Below are 21,036 nucleotides of genomic sequence, written 5' to 3' on the forward strand. Positions count from 1 at the left end.
CAGGTCTTGTAGACTGTGAGGATTTTGGAAAAGCTTGATTGGCACTACAGCCACATAAAGTCCATTGCCTTCTGGTTTAGTTGGACAATTATCTTTTGGGTCTACCATGACTAATCCAATTTAATTTCACAGGTCGCGGAGACCATGGAGGTTTTGATAAAGCCTGATGGGCAGGACTATTCCAATTCAACTTTACAGGTCGCGAAGACCATGGAGATATTGGTAAAGCTTGATTGGCACTCCAATCACAAAAAGGGCCACAGCCCTCTGATTTAGTTAGACTATCAGGATTATTCTAATAATTTAACTTCACAGGTCTCGGAGACCATGGAGATTTTAGTAAAGCCACAGAATGAGCCACAGCCTTCTAGTTAGACAATTATCTTTTTGTCTACAAGGATTGTTCCAATTAACTTTACAGGTCCCGGAGACCATAGAGATTTTGAGAAAGCAGGTTTGGCACATCAATTACAAAATGTACATTGTAAACCTGGATACTTGTGCCTCATGTGTGAAAGTATAGAAATGTCTGTGTTATTGCTAGTCCCAAAAGCTTCAAAGATAGAGCATACTGTGGTAGTCATTAAGAGGACCATGTCTTGCACTAAATAAGAGTTGCAGACAGTTCTAGACATCTAACACTGAGAGGACTGTACAGTTGTCGCCTCCAGGTATTTCTCTAGAGTTTCGCGCACAGCAGACCAAGAGAGAAAGGCTTCCCCTCTACATGCTATACAAGACTTACGAGCTGTGGAAAAGACAACATACACAGAAATGTCATAGTCTTTGTAAAAGAACAAGTTTGTCACTTCCTAACTACAGATACCGCGGATGCGGGCTGAGTAGGACATCTGAACAGTACTTACCTGTCAGAGAAATGGAGAGGGAAGCAGGGGGCTTGGCCTTAGAATTTCTGACTTATATGTAGTGTACCATAGGTATGCAATAAAAATGCTTCCGAGTAGATTGAAAGGGGCGCACATCCTGTAGCCCAAGCAACCAATCAGACTTTGGTCGCCCACATACAAAGGTTGCTAACTCTCTTAGCCCTCACAACTGAGTAACTGTACCTAGCTGAGAAGTTGAGAATAGCTCTTGGCACGCTTCCAGGACGCCTAAATGGCTTTTGATTAAGATTGCCTCTCAAGAAATCTACCTGTACCGGAGTGGCTTCTCCTACCTTGTACAACAGGAAATATATTTTGGAGGCTCCTGATATGGTCCATTCCGCTATCCAAAGAGGTGCTTTAGTGCCAGGGCATATTTGCCAAAGCCTGCTCCGAATTTTGCGACATCTGCAGTCGTTGATAGAGCTGACGCCTAGGCTGAATATTCACTTCCAAGGATAATCCTCCAAGTGTACTAGCGCACCTCACACCCCGGGACCCGGGCAGATACATAGCACCCACGGGTGGCTTATGGTTATATATTTTTTATATATTCTTTATAATATAATAAATAATAATAATATACGGGCATTTCTCCGCAACTCGATGTCAAGCGCCTAAAGATGGCTTATGGTTATTGACTATTATGGTTATATATGGTTATTGACCCGGAAGTCAGCAGCACTCAGACCATTGGTGAATGGCCTTACCCCCCAACTGCTCAGTCAGAAAAGGGGGGGGGGAGAAAAAAGCCCAGTGTAGAGCAAAGGAGAAAGAGCAGTTAGGTAGTGGTGCCCCTCCACAGTGCCAACATATGATCCTCCAAGCAGGAGGTGACTTTCATAATGCAATGCAATGAAAAAAAAAAAAAAAAAAAAAGAATGCATGTAATCTAGTGCACAGAGATTCTATTTAGCTAATTAAATTAAATTAATTAATTTTAATTAGCCTAGGTCTATCATAAGCAAGCTGACCCTATTCTCTCAGGAGCTCTTATGCTATTACTGGGGTCAGGCCGAGAAGCTCATGACATGAACATGACTTCTGAAGATCTCAAAATAGAGTTTTTTATCACAGCAAAATAAGATTATAACCTGACCTGAATTTGGATATAAAATGGATACAACAACATATTATCCATCAGGGGTCGGTTGTAAGGACAACCAGACACATAAATATGCCCAGTGACCCATGTGGAAAGGTTGGTTCAAGTAACAAAGAACTGATTTTCAGTCTTAAAAGTAGATAATTGATTCTTATCTATAGAGGGGCGGACCCTTTAAGCTTGCAACACAAACCTTTATGTCTGGCTAGATAAGGTCCTTCTAGATCTTAAAGACAGTAGCAACTCTGTCCAGCAGTGGCTTCAAAAAGGTGGTAAGGGCACCAACCTGTTGAGGCAATGGAAGGACCATACAGTCCTTTATAAAGTTTTACTGTCAATAAGTCAATTTAGCCAGTGCCAGTGAGTCTGGTTTACTTTAAGGTAACCTTAAACTGTTTAATTAATTATTTAATTAATTGTAATTAATTTAAGATCCAAGTAATGATCAATGTGTAACATACATGCTTAATGCTTAAGGCACAGTTGTGTTAACATTGGTTATTATAGTTATTTTATATACAGAATGTATTTACTGTAGTATTTAGCCTTAGAGGCTCCATTGTTTATCCTTGATGACATTGATCTTCCTTTGAGTTATAATTTTTAAAAGGTTATTTTATCTTATTATTTGAACTTTGATTTGTTTCAAAGATACAGAGAAATAATTAATCAGTTCTTAGGTTCTAAGACTTAGTTCATTAGTATTGGCTTATGATTATCTGAGGAGAATAATTTAAAATTTAGAGGATATATGGTTAGTTCTTACATGAAAGAAAAACAATTTTTGTTGTTGCTACATAACCCCCTTGTAATGTTTTTAGAATTTAAAATATAACTTTATTTTACAATACAAGAGGTTCATTTAACATTCTGAAAGGAATGAAATTTAAGTTGTTAATACTCTTAGGTATTACAATATTAACAAGATAATTTATTTTCAACATAGCGTTTGTATGTCTTTCTTCACCAGCAGATATCAAACACATCTTCACCAACGCTGTGTGTTTTAGAAAGACACATAATATTGATGTTTTGCATTAAAACAAAACATGTATTATGTGTCGAATAAAACACACAGCGTTGCAGTTTACTGCTTGCTGATGAAGATGCTATGCCGGCAGAGGCAGATGACAGCGCTTCAAAGGTGATGTCAAATTGGCGATGACAGATGACATACTAGGGACGCGCTCTTGCTAGTGAGGTGAAAGATCCATCGATATTCGGTAAGGTGACCCTTTTTCATAGAGATATATAGGATTCATAGACAGCTTTCTTCACCAACGCTGTGTGTTTTATTCGACACATAATACATGTTTTGTTTTAATGCAAAACATCAATATTATGTTATATGTATAAATTATCCAACACTATATAAGATAAATACATAAGAGTTAAATGCTGATAACAGCAGTCAGCGAAGGTTGGACTATTTTTAACTTATTTACCTATATAATATTACGTTTGTAAGACAGAGATTTAGCGACTTGATTCATTTGATGTGGTCACGAATGATATTAATTAATCAAATTTATGGGCAGTTGCAATTTATTACGAACGTTCCCTAAACGACGGAGATACTCAAAATCATGTTCTTCGTGTATATATTAAATGTGTAGCAAATTTCATACGTATCGGATCAGTAGTTTTTTCGTGGAATTATCTTTATCTTGATAATATATCGTTAGCATCCATCCATCCGCACTAAGAATACAACAAAATAATAATATGTGATCGCCAGTTTAGACTTTGTGAAATCCTATCTAGTCACTATCATCACAGATGATTTTCTCAGTCGAGTAGTGTTGATATGAACAATTTATCGACAAATAATAAAAAAAATCTGTATGCGTGTACTAGTGTATACACGTAAGAAGTGAAACTTCTTTATGACCTTATTTTTCAAAAAATAATTTACTATATGCAACTTTACAGAAATACGTCGAATCACGCGTGGTAGGGATAAGAAAAAGATGGCGCGTAACGGAAAAATGTCACGCGTAACGAAAAAATGTTACACTAAATTTTTTTCCAACCCCGATAAAGAAGTTTCACTTCAAAAACTGTCCAATTTTGAGTAACTATTTGCTATCCCTGAGCCACCTCTGTGTCTGTGTATAAGTATTTATAGAGCAAGCATAAAAATATTGCCTATATCTATCCTAGCATTGTAAATATGGGTAGGGCATTAATACTTTTTGCCCATAACTGGGCCATAAATCAAGCAGCATGACGCCAATTTACCCTCATTGTGTTGGATAAACAGCGGAGAAATGTCACCAATTATAGCAATTGAATTCGTAAATTTTCCTTTTTCTTAGAGACGTTTGTTCTATGTACTTTTTGTTGTATCTATGTTTCTTGTTTTTGGTAAATCTAAAGGAATATTGTTAATACGCAAGTCTATATGTATGTCTTTGGTTTTGCCCATGGGTAAAAAGGGGACAACTAGTTTATACTATTTGAGAATTCGTAAAAAAATCTTAGGCAGCAGGTTCTTTCCCTCATCCAAATTCTTCTTTTTGGTTTCCTAATTTAAAGATTTAGGTAAGATGAGACCACCGTTTTTCCGCAGTTAAATAAATATTCATAGGTATAACTTTTTAATATTTTAAATAATAGTAGAATACGTTTGAGATAAACAAGTACTTCCTTGCAACTTAATAAATATTAAGATGAATTACTTCACATTTTCACAGTATCATGACTGACATGATTTTAAAAGAGCAACTACCGAGTTTCTTGCTGGTTCTCCATACTGGTTTGCGAATCGGTGGTAAATGTTAAAAATAGTTTGGAAAATCCAAAAGTGCACGCCTCATAATTTTTTTTAAATAAGTAATTATTTATTAATTATTATTTTTGTTTATTTAATAACAATTAAACCACATCGAATCAGACCCTGAAAAATGAAAGGGTTCGATTCCTGAGCATACTCAAGCGTAAGAGAAAAAAAAAGACTCGATTAGTAAAGTATTTCGGTCGCTATCGTGTAACAAGAAAAAGGATCCGCACATACAGACACACGGACGTCCAAGACAGAACTTTTTTAAACTGTTTTTTAACTAGTTTAAATAACAAAAATGACATCAAAAATATCATGAACGTTAAAAATAGTGTTTTTTCTTAATATGTGTGTGTATGTATTATCTTACAAGTGCAATGTATGATACATAAAGACATTTTAAGTTTGAAAAATCAGATGTTTTGCGCGAAGTGACAGTAGTACCCACCTCAACGCTTCGCTTATGAGGCGTGCAATATGTTATGACGATTCAAAAGTGCTTCTAGAAGAAGTCTAATGGAATGAATAAATATTTGAGTTTGATTCACGTAATGCAAAAATACGACCGAATAAAACTTAAATGGACGTAGAGATGACGCCGCGCCCGGTTTACATGTTTTTTATTAGTAACATCTTGTTTTGCTACTGTTCTCAATAAAAAATAATTTAAGAACAGATACATAATTACATCTGAGAACGAATATTTTAATTAACTTGTCTTATGTTTGTGAAAAATAAAACACTGTTTTCGGAACAGGTGGTATTCGTTCTTCTTCTCGAAGTGTTGTTTTGAGTTTGAATTGATAACAAAAGGATCTCGTTTCGTAGCGTTTTTAGGGTCATTGCATTTAATTTATAAAGGTATGTCTATTATGCGGGTTCTCATGTCGTCGAACTTTTGTAGTTCTTCAATATTATGCAGGTTCTCACGATGATTTCTTTCACTGATTGTAGCAGATATGAAGTGTAATTGCCGAGATAAATTGAAAAATCAGTGTTAATTTGGACACTAATCTAGAAGATAATCAATAAAGATAACTGGAAACCTTAAAACTATTATTTATGGTCTTAAAAATATTCCTTAAATTCTAGTCAAATAAATACTGGTTAATAAACATTTAATAAATTGATCTTGTTTGCAAGTTACACTTCTAGTTGCTAGTATATTATCTGTGCTACGAAAACTTTTAACTCTTGAGGAAATAAACACTTCTTGCTTTAAATTAATGTCATAGATATTTTCGAAAAATCGAAAATACAATTTTACGCATATTATTTTCATTATTCGTCATTAACTGATGGATAAGTTAAAAAGACATATCCCGAGGTTTGAACGGGACTGTAAGTCTTCTGATTCTTCTATTAAATACACAAATATTATTAATTATTATTAATAGCAATAGAACTAGCTCTAAAAACAAGTATAGAATTTTTGCATCGGCCAACGTCCTCAATAAAACATTAACATTGCAGCCAGAGGTGCGCAACCGGTTCTAAAACACTTTTAAATCTATTTTTAGTGTCGCCTACGACACACCTTAGTAGGAAAGGGCCTAGTGGGATTGAACATTGGCTATTTTGTTGAAAGAGTTAACTATGCAAAGATGTGTAATATGTATTTATACTTTAGAGCGTTGGTTAAATGCAAGTGCGAGTAGTTAGTAGGTACTTACGTATGAATAAAACCATTTTTTCAAATTTCAGATAATTTTTCCAAATCGGTCGTCTTGTTGTTATAATTTATCAATTTAAAACGACATACACTGAATAAGATTGTTGTATTTATAAGCATAGTTAATTAAAAGTTTTCACTTGAATTATAAAAATGTATAAATTTAAACTAAGACTTCTTCAATAAACCAATATGAAAAGTGGTACGTCCTGTGGTCTTTATTTTTTTAAGAAATACCTACTTCCTTTGAATAGAATGTAAACATGAAAACATACCAATAGTCTGATTCACATACAAGTTTCTCATTTTTAGTGGGACGATTTAGATTTTTAATTAAAATTTAACCGAAGCCTTAATTATATAAATATGATTAATAGATATATAGATATGTATTATCTAAATTGGCATAGGCTAGAAAACTTGTAACTCTAGGTACACAAAATATTATTATAATATATGATGTTACATATGTATTTTGTAAAATTGTAAAACTGACATGATTTAAAAGAGCAACTATGGAGTTTCTTGCCGGTTCTTCTCCGTAGATACTGCTTTCCGAATCGGTGGTAAATTTTAAAATATGTAATGACGTTTCAAAAGTGCTTCTATAAGAAGTCTAATTGAATAAATAAATGTTTGAGTTTGAGTTTTGAGTTTGAAAAAATGTTAATAAACTCTGAAATACATACACAGCTGACACCAATAGTATCTATGCTACAAAGCGATATCAGTTTACAATTGCAAATTGTTTACTGGTAAATACTGAATATTGTGTTTTTTTTTTCAATAGATTAGGTGTACATAATTTATGGAATTATTTATTATTATATTTATTACATACATACATATTTATTTATTATTATTCAATCAAAACGCTGTGAATTCAATACCTAATATAGGTAAATTAGCTTGGAGAAATTTTTGCATATGTAGTGGTGTGTATATTACTTAGATCTTAGAGCGCGTTTCCACTATATCGTTCTGGCCTATACAAAAATGTTTCGATATCCTAACATTACTATTTAATTTTATACTTATTCCTAGCAACACTTTTGTTTTCAATAAAAACAAGTTTTTATTTGAAAGAAAATGGTTTTGACTTTATAAAAAAAAATATATCATTCAATTTTACGTCCTTGAGCAAACGACAAGGCGACTACCGTGAAACAATAAAATATCGTGTCCATAATAATTTGTTTCATAATTAATATTTGACCATAATAATTACGAAACAAAACAAATAAATAAATCGTCACTTGATAGTGGAAAGTGGAAACACGCACATAACCAGAATAAACCAGTTTACGCTGTCCGCAGGTGCCACGTGCAGTCGTTTGGTAGCGTTAGAACATAAAGCACATTTCATTCAAAAATTATAATTATTATGTACGGAGTTTAATTGATAAATTTTGTATTTGTTGATTGTTGTTATTATTGTTATAATATTTGTTGAAGTGAATTACATGTCCCGCAGCCGGAGGCCCCAAATGAAAACTCAGATGTACTTAAAAACTACATTTAATAGCTAAAATGAGACTTTTACAACCATGTCTGCACGATGCAGACCGGAGTTAAAGAATGAATTTATACAGTTTAATAATTACAAAGACGTAAGCTTGGATGCTAACTAAGGGAAATCGCATCCACATTCTATTCCCGTGCGAACGGCGTATTCAGCAGTTTTGTATGAAGGCAGGGCCATAACTAGTGTTTAATTTGTGTGTAAGTGTTGTAACTTTATATTGTTAATTCAATATGGCTCCAGTGTTAAAACATGGTCGAGGCAAGCCTTTGACTTCTCAAACTAAATAATTAAACTTTAAATGTCGTTTCTTTTTCAGGTTAGTAAATTTTTCATTTTAGTAACATTGTTAATGTAAAAGTTATATGTATGTTAAATGTGCAAATATTAAAATAAAGTCTCATCTTTTTCAGAGGAGAAACACATATAGTTTAATTTAAAATCCCTTATATATACATATAAAATAAAAACTAAAAATAAAATGTTGTTTTATTTTATTTGCTGACCATACACTACTACAAACGCAAAAATTTCTCCAAGCTAATTTACCTGTAGTAATATTAGGAAAACCCTTTAATTACACAAAAGATTAATCTTAGAAAATTTATCATAGAAGAAGATGTGAAATGGCTTCTACGATTACAAAACATACTGAAAATGCGGTTAATTCATAAATATTTTCATAAAACTTTCATCATTTATTTTTACAATCGAACCTATAATTTATGTACCTACAAGCGATATAATATTAGGTAACAAACAAAGTCAAATATCATATTAAACACATCAATTAACATCTCATAATCTATTATTATCACAAACAATAAAGCCATACAAGTTCAAAAATCAACATTTATATACAAAATCTCACGACACGGTGTATAACTGTTGGAATGCGCGTGCGCATGCAATTAGCATAAAGTATAAACGCAACAGTACCGTACACGTGGATATAGTTATATATAGATGTAGCTGTACATATATATGTCGCAGGTATATTGTCAAAACTGTCATATAACAATTTTACTATCTGTAGGTATTGAATAGACAATAGTAGGTATATTAGTTTGAACGCGCAGGAACTACTGCTCCGATTTGAAATATTATTCCAGTGTTACATAGCCCATTTATTGAGGAAGGTTTTAAGGCTATTAATATCACCACGCTTAGACCAAAAGGAGCGGAGCAATGAGGGTTAAGCCACGGGGCACAACTAGTGAGTAGTAATATTATAATGATTAATCAGTAGATTGAACTTTATCTCTTTTAAACCAGTATTGTTTTCAGTGTGGGGCCGTGATATATTGTAATCTCACGGGAAAACTAAATTTTTTCAATTGTAAAACGAACTCGTTTGACGATCTAGACTTTAATTATCCTATTTAACTAGTAAAATTGCAATATGACAGCTTTGGCGATATACCTGCGACATTATTCGTAGAATAGTATAGTGTTACACAAGAATGCATTTATATTCCACGTTTTAAGTATTCGTTAGTGGAAATCCAGAGACTGCACCAATGATCAATATTTATTAATTATTTAATTAATATTACCTAAGTACTTTGCAGTAGTTAAAGTCTGGAATTACTTTTGCCTGGTACGATAATGTTGACGTGACAACATCTTATAATTCAATGGCGCCGGCTGCACGCACGAAAAAACATGACTCATGCGGCGTTACCTCGCTCTGAGGCGTTCCATGTAAGGCTTGAAGTGCAAGCGAGAGCGCGGAACGAGCGACAAAGAAGCACAATCGGACGTTGTCACGTTCAACTATCGTCAGTAAACCGACTTTACAGACAACCAAGAAGCTTATATCTAATACACTGGAGATTTCAGTATGAACATTAACTTGTAACAAGAAAATATGACGTTGAATGACGCCTGTATGTTTTTTTATCCCTTTCAGACCTAGGTAATTAGTTAGGTGTGAAAGGGATAAAAAAACATACAGGCGTCATTCAAGGCCATATTTTCTTGTTACAAGTTAATGTTCATACTGAAATCTCCAGTGTATTCGATATAAGCTTCTTACAGACAACCAATTTTTTTTTGATCTGTCACTTTACAATATTTTGTTTTTGACACGAGTTTTTGATGCTGGACTAATATTGGATTTGAGTTTGAATAGAAGATGAGTAATTTTTAACGAAAGAAAATTAGATAGAGCCACGAAATTGAGTTAATAATCATTCGACTAAGATACATTTTAACTAAGCATTTTAAGTATAAGATTAAAAATTAATTAATTATATTAATTTGAACGTTAAAATTCTAGCACTATTGTCTATTACGAATACAATATAATGTGTTTTAAAATGTAGAGCGAGATAAGATGTTGAACAGTGAACTAAGTGCCAGATGGCAAAGGGCGCCAAAATTCTAACATTTAATTATGTTATCATTCGATTGTATTTTTATGTGTATGGTAAAAAGTACGTCTGTTTATTAATTATTACTAACTAGATTTCCGCCCGCGGCTTCGCCCGCGTTTGCAAAGGAAAACCCGCATAGTTCCCTTTCCCGTGGGATTTCCGGGATAAAAACTATCCTATGTGTTAATCCAAGTTACCCTCTATATGTGTGCTTAATTTCATTGTAATCGGTTCAGTAGTTTTTACGTGAAAGAGTAACAAACATCCATACATCCTTACAAACTTTCGCCTTTATAATATATATTAGATATTAGATAATAATCTATGATATATAGGTACTTTAATAAATAGTATCCAAAATAATGTGTCGAAGACCTCAAAAGTCACGCCACAAAAAAATCTATTACTTTTTAGTAGGTGTTTTTGCAAGTTTCGCAACGCTAAGTGTTGTATGGTTTAAAAATAAAAATATCTGTGCTCTACAATGTAAATAAATATCTATACTAATATTATAAAGCTGAAGAGTTTGTTTGTTTGAACGCGCTAATCTCAGGAACTACTGGTCCGATTTGAAAAATTGTTTCGGTGTTAGATAGTCCATTTATCGCGGAAGGCTATAAGCTATATATAAGCTATATACCATCACGCTAAGACCAACAGGAGCGGAGCAATGCGGGTGAAACCGCGGGACACAGATAGTGTAAGTATAAATTATAAACAACGTCAACCGTAAAGTCCATAACATTATTATCAACAAACATTTCAATTTATTTAAGTTTAGCAATTACCATCTTATTGAACCCACGTATAATTGTAATCTATAAATGCAATAAATTTATTCTGAAATAACCCAACTGCTAAACAGATGTTCTATGCAATCGTAGTCAAAGATATATCTAGTTTGTATCAATTTTGAAGTATGTATTCCTTGAGTATAAATGGAATATAATCGATATGTACAAGAGTTAACAACTATAATATACAGATTACAGACATACAAACGATTAAAAAACTACAACTTACAAGACATAAAAACTCATGAATTGTGTAAAAAATTCACAATGTTCGTTGACTACATCGAAAAAATTCCTAACTACCATAAAATTTTATTTCCCAGAATGTTTCCAAACTTTCCAAACTTTTTTTATTTGACCCCAACTTATCAATGGAATATTGGATAATAACAATTACATGATGAAAAAATCGAAATCTGTATGCATAACATTTATTTTACACTAGGTTTCCGACCGCGGCTTCGCCCGCTTTGTCTAAAACCTAATAAATTATATACCAAAACCTTCCTCTTGAATAACTCTATCTATTAAAAAAATCCAATCGTCAAAATCCGTTGCGTAGTTTATACATAGGGACAGAGAAAGCGACTTTGTTTTATGCTATGTAGTGATTTACGTGTGATGTACATATTATTTTTACTTAAAATAGGTACTCAATTGTAATAAGATGCATTCGAGTGTTTTTTTTTTATTTATGTTTTAACTTTTAACAACAAAGGACGCAGAATGAAGTCATACTTCGCCACTTGATACATTGTTCTTGTGATATAAATAGACTGTGTCTATTTTAAGCACGTCCGTTGCATTTAATTATTGATTTCCTATTTATTACGAATATGTAACTATTTAATTGTATGCATAGTCAAAACATTAACTAACGATTTTAAAATATTCACACATTCATCTGTTTCGATGGGCTAATAATGATTATTTTGTTAGTTACTGACGTATTTGTTTTTTTTTATTTATTCTTATTCTGATATCTGTATTTAATACACAAAATAAGTCTAGTCGCAGTCTCAGTATTAAAATAAATATGTAAAACATTTTAAACTTATGTAACTTCAGTTAACTTCGACTTTACCAAATTATTATTCTGTGACTTTACTTAATTTTTTACTTATTGAAGTCATTTAATTTTATTTTAAAACTGTCTAAACTTGTAGGTACTGTAACTAATTGTAATTACCACCTTGTTAAGAGGATTAGTGTCATTTTATTTAATGTGCATTTAAATACATGTTTAAAACATTTGGCTAGTTTTGGTCTTATTAATATTTTATTGGACAGGAAACATATTTAGTTCGTCTCTCCCATGTCTCTCCTAATTGCATTGACATTTTATGTGAATACAGATAAAAAATAGATAATCCTTAGATATGAATTAACTCATTAGTCAGCAACTTCCTGCTGATCTATAAATATCACATGTTTTATTATGATGTCATAAAAATTCTTTCAGTGGATTAGAGTGTATTGTTATCTCTCATATGCAATGAATTTTGTATATTTTTATTTGATTACTTTTATTTAATCCCTGAATAGCTTATCTATACTTATAATAAATCTGTAGAGAGGCCAATTCTGTACATGAAATATATTTAAAAAAAAACTATGAAGGGGTGATAAGGGATCGCTACTGATGCCAAAAATGCAATCAGTAAAATTTTTGTCTGTCTGTCTGTCTGTCTGTCTGTCTGTCTGTATATTCGTTATAGAAACAAAAACTACACGACGGATTTTAACCAAATTTGGCACAATTATTCTTCATACTCCTGGGCAGGTTATAGTAAAAGAATCATGTAAATCGGTGTAGAAACACCAAAGTTATACATGAAATACGCTATAAGTCATCGCGCGTGAATACAGAATCATGCCATAAGGATTATTTTTGTGTATCAGTTGCCGCGTTCGACGCGCTTCGCGGCGGGAGCTATAAAAAGGCGGCGGGTCTGCACCCGTTTCGCGTTGTCACGGCATCACGTGTGAACGGCTGAACCGATTTCGATAATTCTTTTCTATTATATTCATTGATGAAGTACGAGGATGGTTCTTATGTAGAGAAAACGTAAATATGTACCACGGGCGAAGCCGGGGCGGACCGCTAGTATGTATATATAATACCGATAAATTGATAACTCGAGGATTAGCCAGTAACAGTTTAAAATATAGTAGCAGACCGTGACTTTGCTTTGAATTTGGATAAAATGTAGAGTATGAGCAGATGCTTATTTACAAGATAATATAATATCTCTGAACAAAATTTCACACACATTCATACACAAAATATAGACTGTGATATAGTGCATGGGAGGATGACTAAATTAGACTTAAATTTTAAAAGATTTTGTACAGTGATAATATTTAAGTAGTTTTTATAATTAGATAGGCTATTCTTTATTGGCTCTTCATAATTCGCTCATTCTAATTGATTAAGAATAAAAATGAGTTTTAGCAGTGGACAAAAAAAGAAGCGTGTGTGCCGAGCACACGTGTCAGAAGTGAAACTTCTTCGTCAACATTCATAGATACCAAAATCGTCACTTCACTCCATGACGTGACGGTATTGCCATGACGCAACCTGAAAAATGAAACTTCACTCTCAACACGCCTAAAGAAGTTTCACTTCAAAAATGTTATTCTAGCCTGAACATAACAAAATATAAGATCGCATAAATAATATAGCTGTTGTCAACCCTACACTCTGTTAAACTCAATCGAATTATCTCATTGTAGTTGACCGGCCTGCCCCTGCGCATGTTTGTGGCGCTCTAATTGTCTCTCGTGATTTCATAATTGATATTTAATGGTTTTTATATACTTTGAACGATTTGTAGAACGTATTTATGTTAAAATATGGATGATGGATTTAATAATAATAGATTTTAGAAAAATTATAGTTTATAGGTCCTAATTTTTTATATGTAAATGCATAAAACATGCATACGAGCTTTGTAATTATAAAAATAAGCTTTAGATAATATGAGCACAGATTACCAAATAGTTACCGGTATTAGTAAAAAGAAATACCTAGTTGGCAGCAAGTCATTCTTATCAGATTAACAGTAGATTAGGGCTACCCCTATAAAACTTATCGAGACAAAGACGTGCTTGTTTGTAACATCTAGGTTTAGAGAACAATCATTTATGTATATTATCTGGGTCACCTATAAGTATTAAGTACATTTAGAGTACAGATAATAAAAGAACCTAAACTGGGTCCTAGGATATAAGATGAAACGACAACATGGACATTGTACATCATGTAGTAACGGTCTGCCCCGACTTTGCCCGTGGTACATCTAGGTATATGCTATAGCCATCGGGACTACCTACATATCCAACGGAAAGACTTTTTGAAATCGACCTAATTGCACAAATTACTAAATAATTACCACGCAACCAATAGTTTCCGATATTCGCATGTGCAAACAAACAAACTCTTCAGCTTTATATTAGTGCCTATGTGTTGAGACTTGAGAGTATCATCACATTGAGAGTCTAGAGACTAGGTCTCAAGTGGTAGGACGGAAGTGGACATTGTTAACAGGAAGTCGTAATCACCGAACTTCGTCATTTGTCTTCGTTGTTCCTTTGCGATAAACCGACTTAAAAAAAGATGAAAATGCGATACATAATATTATGTATGGCAAGTACGTTTTAAATTTCTTTTCTTTTGAACGAGATATTACAATAGATATACCTATAATCAATAGAATTTAATTTAAGTATAATTTTATTAGTGTATTTTTAGTGACTTTTTTGTCTTTTAAACAAATCAATAGACTAATAAAATGGACAGGATATACCTAGGTATTTACTTTTAAATACTTAGTATTAAGTAGCACAGATAATGTACCTTATACAGTTAAATATTATAATTAAAATTATTTCTGTATGCTTTGTCTTGTCATTTATTTTCTTTATTTGTTGAACTTATCGCTTGCTAATGTAAACAATCTTGGTTTGCTTATTATGAATTATGATATATGTACCTATACGTGATGTTAGGTAATTTACTTGTTACAGTCATGAAAAAACAAAGCTGAAAATATTTAATCCCTCTTTGTTTTGTTGATTAGAGAATGCATAATTTTGATTTTTTATTAAATAGGTATATATACCTATGCCTTTAGACTTTATGCATCTCTGTTTATAGGTAATTATCGAAAAGAATATGTCTGATAAAATTATATTGAGTTGTTTCTATTAGTACCTATATTACAATTTACAAATTTTCGCATTTAGTCAAATATTACCATCTTTTATTTTGTTAAATCCGCCATTATCGATAACCTTTGGCGCGTTTTCTTATTTCTTTCCTTTTAAATTCTTAATATTCCCGCCAAATTTGCGAGTTCACAGATTTTACAAAAATAAATTGTAGTGTTTGCGTAATAAATTATCGATATCGATAAAATTGAATTATCATCATTACTAAACAGTCGATGATCGTTATATTCAATTACAATTAGAACCTCCATTATTTTGGATTCGTAAACAATTGTAGGTATTTATACAGTAAATACCTAGATTACATTAATTATTTCGACGAATTACATAATTTAAACTCGTAATAATTTAAAACCGGTGTAAAAACCAGTTTTTGTTTCGTTTATGTTTAATTGTATAAGTGTTTATTAATGCGAATGTTGTGTACACCTATGATTGATAAATACATTAGATACAATTAATTAGATAATGTCTTCTTATATATAATGTAATGTGTATTTATTGTTGTGTGTTCCTTAAATAAAAAGTATTAGTAGTAGTTCCATCTCTTTTTTAATTCACTTAAAATAAAGAAGACATAAAGGAACAAAGACTATTGTTACCGGCGTGTTTTATGGTCCCCTTTCTCAAGAATCAGCCACTTGCTCGCTTTTTGTGTTATGAGTAATCAATGAGTATAAAGTAATTTAAAATTTATGATTGCCACGAAATATGGCAATAGGTAAATTCTCTACTGACATATTACAATCGTTGTTAACACAAAAAAACATTATTTTATATTATCATTTTGACATGTAAGACTGATCCAATCTCGAAATACTTTAATTCCAGCAATTTAGTAGGTATTCATTCCCATCTAACTCGAATGTTGTATGTTTGTTTAAACCACACGTGTAAAAATGCATGAGTCAGATTTTTATATATTAATTACCAACATATTATTTTACCACAGTCTGAGCGTGTCTAACCTACTCGCTTTGTTGAGATTTTAGTTACTTTATGATTAGATAAGAATGTGGATTCTGAGATATTCCAAGTAGTGGAGTATATTTTTAAAATATGTAGATACCTATTAGCTTTTCGAAATATCGAAAATGTTAGTAAACCTATAAAAATAAAATTTATACCTTTAAAATGTGTGTAAATTCATCAAAATCTGTTCAGCAGTTCAGACGTCATTACAATGCAGACTGATATAGTATTTATTTAAAGGCACGAATGTGTCAATTCAAATTTAAATGAGATTATCTTGTTTATCGTTGTAAGTAGGTTAAAAGATGTGCATTTTGAAAGTATCGCTCCGTATTCGTGACTCCGTTGTTATCCAATAAATAGGTAACAAATGTCACGAGAAAATAAATATAGACAACAGATGCTGGGCTCTCGCCAGTTTATTGTATAATGATAACTTTCGACGATTCTCTCCCACTTTCGATAACTCTAATAACGTACAGGTTTAAATAAATTGTTTGCATGACAAAGCTTTCTGGGAAGTTAAATGACGCTACTTATAAGGAAAATATTTATTTATTTATATTGCACATAGTTAATATGCAGTTTTTATACTTATTGGAAAATTCAAGAAATAAAAAATATAAAAGGTTTACAGCCCCTTTTTTATTCCTATAAAATTTATGTTAAAAAATATTTAAGCCTTTTGATAATATAATAATAAACTTTATTCAGTGCGCAAATTGTATTTTAAACATGCAATTAAAACAATATATTTTACTTACGTCGAGACAAAATCTTATATTCCTCATGTTAGGAGTTACGATTGCACAAAAAGCACACAACGATACATCGAAAACTATTTAACTTTCCAAGTCTATCGGAATCTAACGAATGCATCGCACCACAACCGGCACAGAACTAACGGCCCGGACGGATCCATCGTTTCATTATTTTTGCACCACAATATACCTAATATCTGTATCACCTAAGTCATAAAACTTCACGGCACTTTTATTTACCGTACACAATATAACCGCATCTAATTCCGTGCGACTACAACTGGGCAAAACAGAAAAGCGAATAGTTTACTGGTTACAAACATCTATAACTACAGAACGCGCGGGACAAGGACAAAATCTCAGTTATCATCAGTGAAGTTAAGAAAAATGCTATTCAAGAAAGAGACGGATATATTTTTATGCAGACCGGTGTTGGTATCCGGTATTCCCGTTGAATTTGTACAGTGTAGTGTATTGAGGTGTAGCTTGCGTTATGCGATAACGCGCTGGTCAACAGCTGACCTCTATAGGCTATCTATTATAATATTATTATTCATATTTTATAACGCACAATTGAGTTCAAAATACATATCATTTTGTTCTACATAATGCAAAAAAAATAAAACCTTACTAGTATATTTTAACATTATTAGATATAGGTAACATAAATTAAATCTAAAAATAAACATGAAAATGTATGTAAACGTATAAATTTAACTAATAAAAATGTATATTTTATTCATACTTAAATAGCTTCATAACTAATTTGTAAGTATGTATATAAATAAATAATTTGTAGATTACAAAGAATTAAAATATGCAAAATTATGCTAAACAGCTAAATTTCGCATATAAATGTGCTAATAGCTCATGTAAGATCATTAAAAATCCATTAATTATTATAATAAGAGATGATGACAAATTAAACATCTGTTTTCATTTAATTAAAAAAATATATTTATACTGATACCATAGTATAGTTTAAAGATAATTAATTTATACTATGTTGATACTATACCTATATAATAATGTCTACACGTTCGAATTTTTCAAAAATTCGTTCGCAGTCTTAGAAAATTATTTTATCACATCTTATTTTATGAAATTACCAGTGCATATGCTATTCCATTTATGCAAAAACCATGAAATATTATTTAATAATTTGTATCGTTAAAGTTGTCAAAACGATAAAATAAAAGCAAAATTTGCGAGCTCGGCTAGTCTATTTTCAAAATCGACAACTATCGATATATCACCCGCACTGCGCACAGCACTAAATAACGCCAATTAAATAACGGTTACTTTTATTTAAGAACCGTTATTTCGTTTAATCACAGAAGTAATTAGATATTCTATGATAAGTAAATTTAAATCTATAATGATACGTTTTTGTAGGTTTTTAACATAAAAATTTAACAAATTATTTTATGTATTTAGGTTAATGTTAAGAGGAACAATTAATTATTATGAATTTAATATAGGTACGGTCTACTTTATTAGGAGCATAGAGAAAATTTAAATAAGTACCTAATGTTTTAGAGTCATGTCGGTGTTTTTGATAATGTATTAAAATGTTCAGAAGGTTATATTATTTAATGAAAATAAGCATGGTCCATGGAAGATGAAGAGATTTTAAAACATCAATTAGGTACAATTTCTTGCCTTGCCTTTTCTCAAGTTGGTAAATATTATAAATTCATAACATACTAAGTATAGTTAGTATGTTATGAATTATGAATTTATTCATAACATACTATAGTATGTTATGAATTTATTCAACACAAAAACAATTCTTAAGGAAGTATAGTTGAATAAATAAAAAATTGATTTTGAGTTTCTCTACCTCAATACAAAAATGTAACAAAAAAACGGTCCAGCCATTTATAAAGAGATTAACGAAAAACTCAAGCACAGAATAAATATATTAATAAAGATTTCATTTTCAACTATTTCACAAAAATATTACTATATTATTTTCACGTAATATACGCGTAGAAGCTTGAATCTCCAAGGACACAGCCTCCAATGAAGGTCTAGGCCATAACCAGGAGCGTAGCTACCGCCGTATCTGCCGTATCAATTATACGGGGCCCCCGCGCCAAGGGGGCCCCCAACGTGTGCTTTTGTGAGAAATCTTTACCCTTCCTGAGGTCCCCAAAAAAAATTTTATACGGGGCCCCGCCAAGGCACGCTACGCTTCTGGCCATAACCTACCGCACTGTTTAACGGATTGTCAAATGGTACACGTAAAACTTTTTGTTTTTGAGCACTCTTACAACATATTTAAGAAATCTCCATGGCTTGCCTTTCATCTTTTGTCGAAGCTGAAATTAGATAAATTAGCGAATAATGGAAAAAATTCCTCTGCAAGAACCTCTTAATTCCAGACAGTTTTCGCTCTGAATTGAACCCGTGATTGAACTGACTGGCAAATTCATATTGTGATCGTAATAACCAGCTATAGTTAATTATTATGAACATATAATATCCTGAAGTTGTGGAACCAGCCATTGGGATATAACTCTATAAATTATTCAACACATTACTAACAAGAACAACATATAAATTAAATTATAAACGGCTTGTTTATGTTACAAGTTACATCAGAATCATATAATTAATGTACCTACCTGTAAACAAAAATCTTGTAAATTTTACACAAATAAATTTTGCTTTTTCAAACTCCTAGGCGTCATAAGATTATGACTTACGTATATTTTTGTAGACTACCTAATAATTAACATTTACGAGTTAATAAAAATATTTAATCCATACAAACACTTTAAAAATGTACTATATTTTGTGGACAATGCTAGACTACAGCGACAATGATAATAATTAATTAGTCCTGTTTCCGTTACATTCGAAAATTATGGTATTTTTCTTATACCGCTTATACCTATAATTATTAATTACATATAATACATATGAAACAAGTAATGTATTATTTGTGCATCTGCCTAAACTTTCGGGTAAAATTGTACCTATAGATCACGAATTATTGTTTTCATCATACAGGGTGCAGGAAATAAATTGAAAGACCAATAATTATATACTAGGTATATAGCATTTTCAGTGTAGTGACCCTATTCATTACAGGTACACTCATTACCACAATTATATAGGTAACTTTACGCTCGTGGCTTTACTTCTGTGCACTTTATCGTTCCGCCTTATCGTTTTCTTCAGAATTGCAATGCACGCTTTTCTGTAAAAATATCTGGAATTTTTTTTTTACATTCAACAAAAAGGTCTTCCTCTACAATGCACTCTTATTACCTTTTCTATCTGCATGATAAGGACATTTTATTGCACGACCAAATTACACGAACCGATTGTGTTTAAAATTTGAATCAATGCAAAGGTTTTTTATCTAGAAGAGGTTTATCGCAATCATCAAATTCATCATAAAAGCCATACTAATATTTGATTGCTTATTGAATTCATCAAATTATCATTCACAATCGCGAAATAAATTGAAAAACCCCATAAATAAGGTTCCAATTATAAAGGTTCACAGCGATTTCACGGCATACAGCTTATCCGTAGCGAGGAGTTTATCAACATTGATAAAGCTGCCTGCAGCAGCTATGTGGGTCGATACACACTTGTATTTACTGCCTGTTGCTGGAGCTTATGAAATATGACATTTATGGAAAAGGGAGAAATTGAAAATGGGAGAAGTCTACAACTCTAAATCTGTACTAATATGTATTATAAAGCTCAAGAGTTTGTTTGGTTGAACGCGCTCATCTCAAGAACTACGGGTCCAATTTGAAAAGTACCTATCCTCTTCTAGCACTGCTATCTTAATTAGATACTGTTATTCAAAAATTTACAATAATTTTCTGTGATCAACAGTTAGATACTCTTTTCGATTACGTTACACAGGCCATAGTTGGTTCAATTCAATTTCAATACATATAGGTA

General features: G+C 32.0%; 1 protein-coding gene across 1 annotated transcript in view; it reads right to left on the reverse strand.

Moving 5' to 3' along the window:
* hfw (leucine-rich repeat domain-containing protein hfw) overlaps positions 1 to 17,415 on the reverse strand; it is a 40,011-nt gene extending 22,596 nt beyond the window's left edge. Inside the window, exon 1 of the mRNA XM_090109019.1 lies at positions 17,110 to 17,415. Within this exon, the coding sequence (XP_089965145.1) occupies positions 17,110 to 17,136 (27 nt within the window). The 5' untranslated portion in view covers positions 17,137 to 17,415. The remainder of the gene's footprint in view (positions 1 to 17,109) is intronic.
* Positions 17,416 to 21,036: the final 3,621 nt, after the last annotated feature.

The sequence above is a fragment of the Colias eurytheme genome, chromosome 13 (assembly GCF_061535395.1).
Source record: "Colias eurytheme isolate Ceu_HAF_F1 chromosome 13, ilColEury1 Martin Lab GWU primary, whole genome shotgun sequence".
In the NCBI taxonomy this organism is placed as follows: domain Eukaryota; kingdom Metazoa; phylum Arthropoda; class Insecta; order Lepidoptera; family Pieridae; genus Colias; species Colias eurytheme.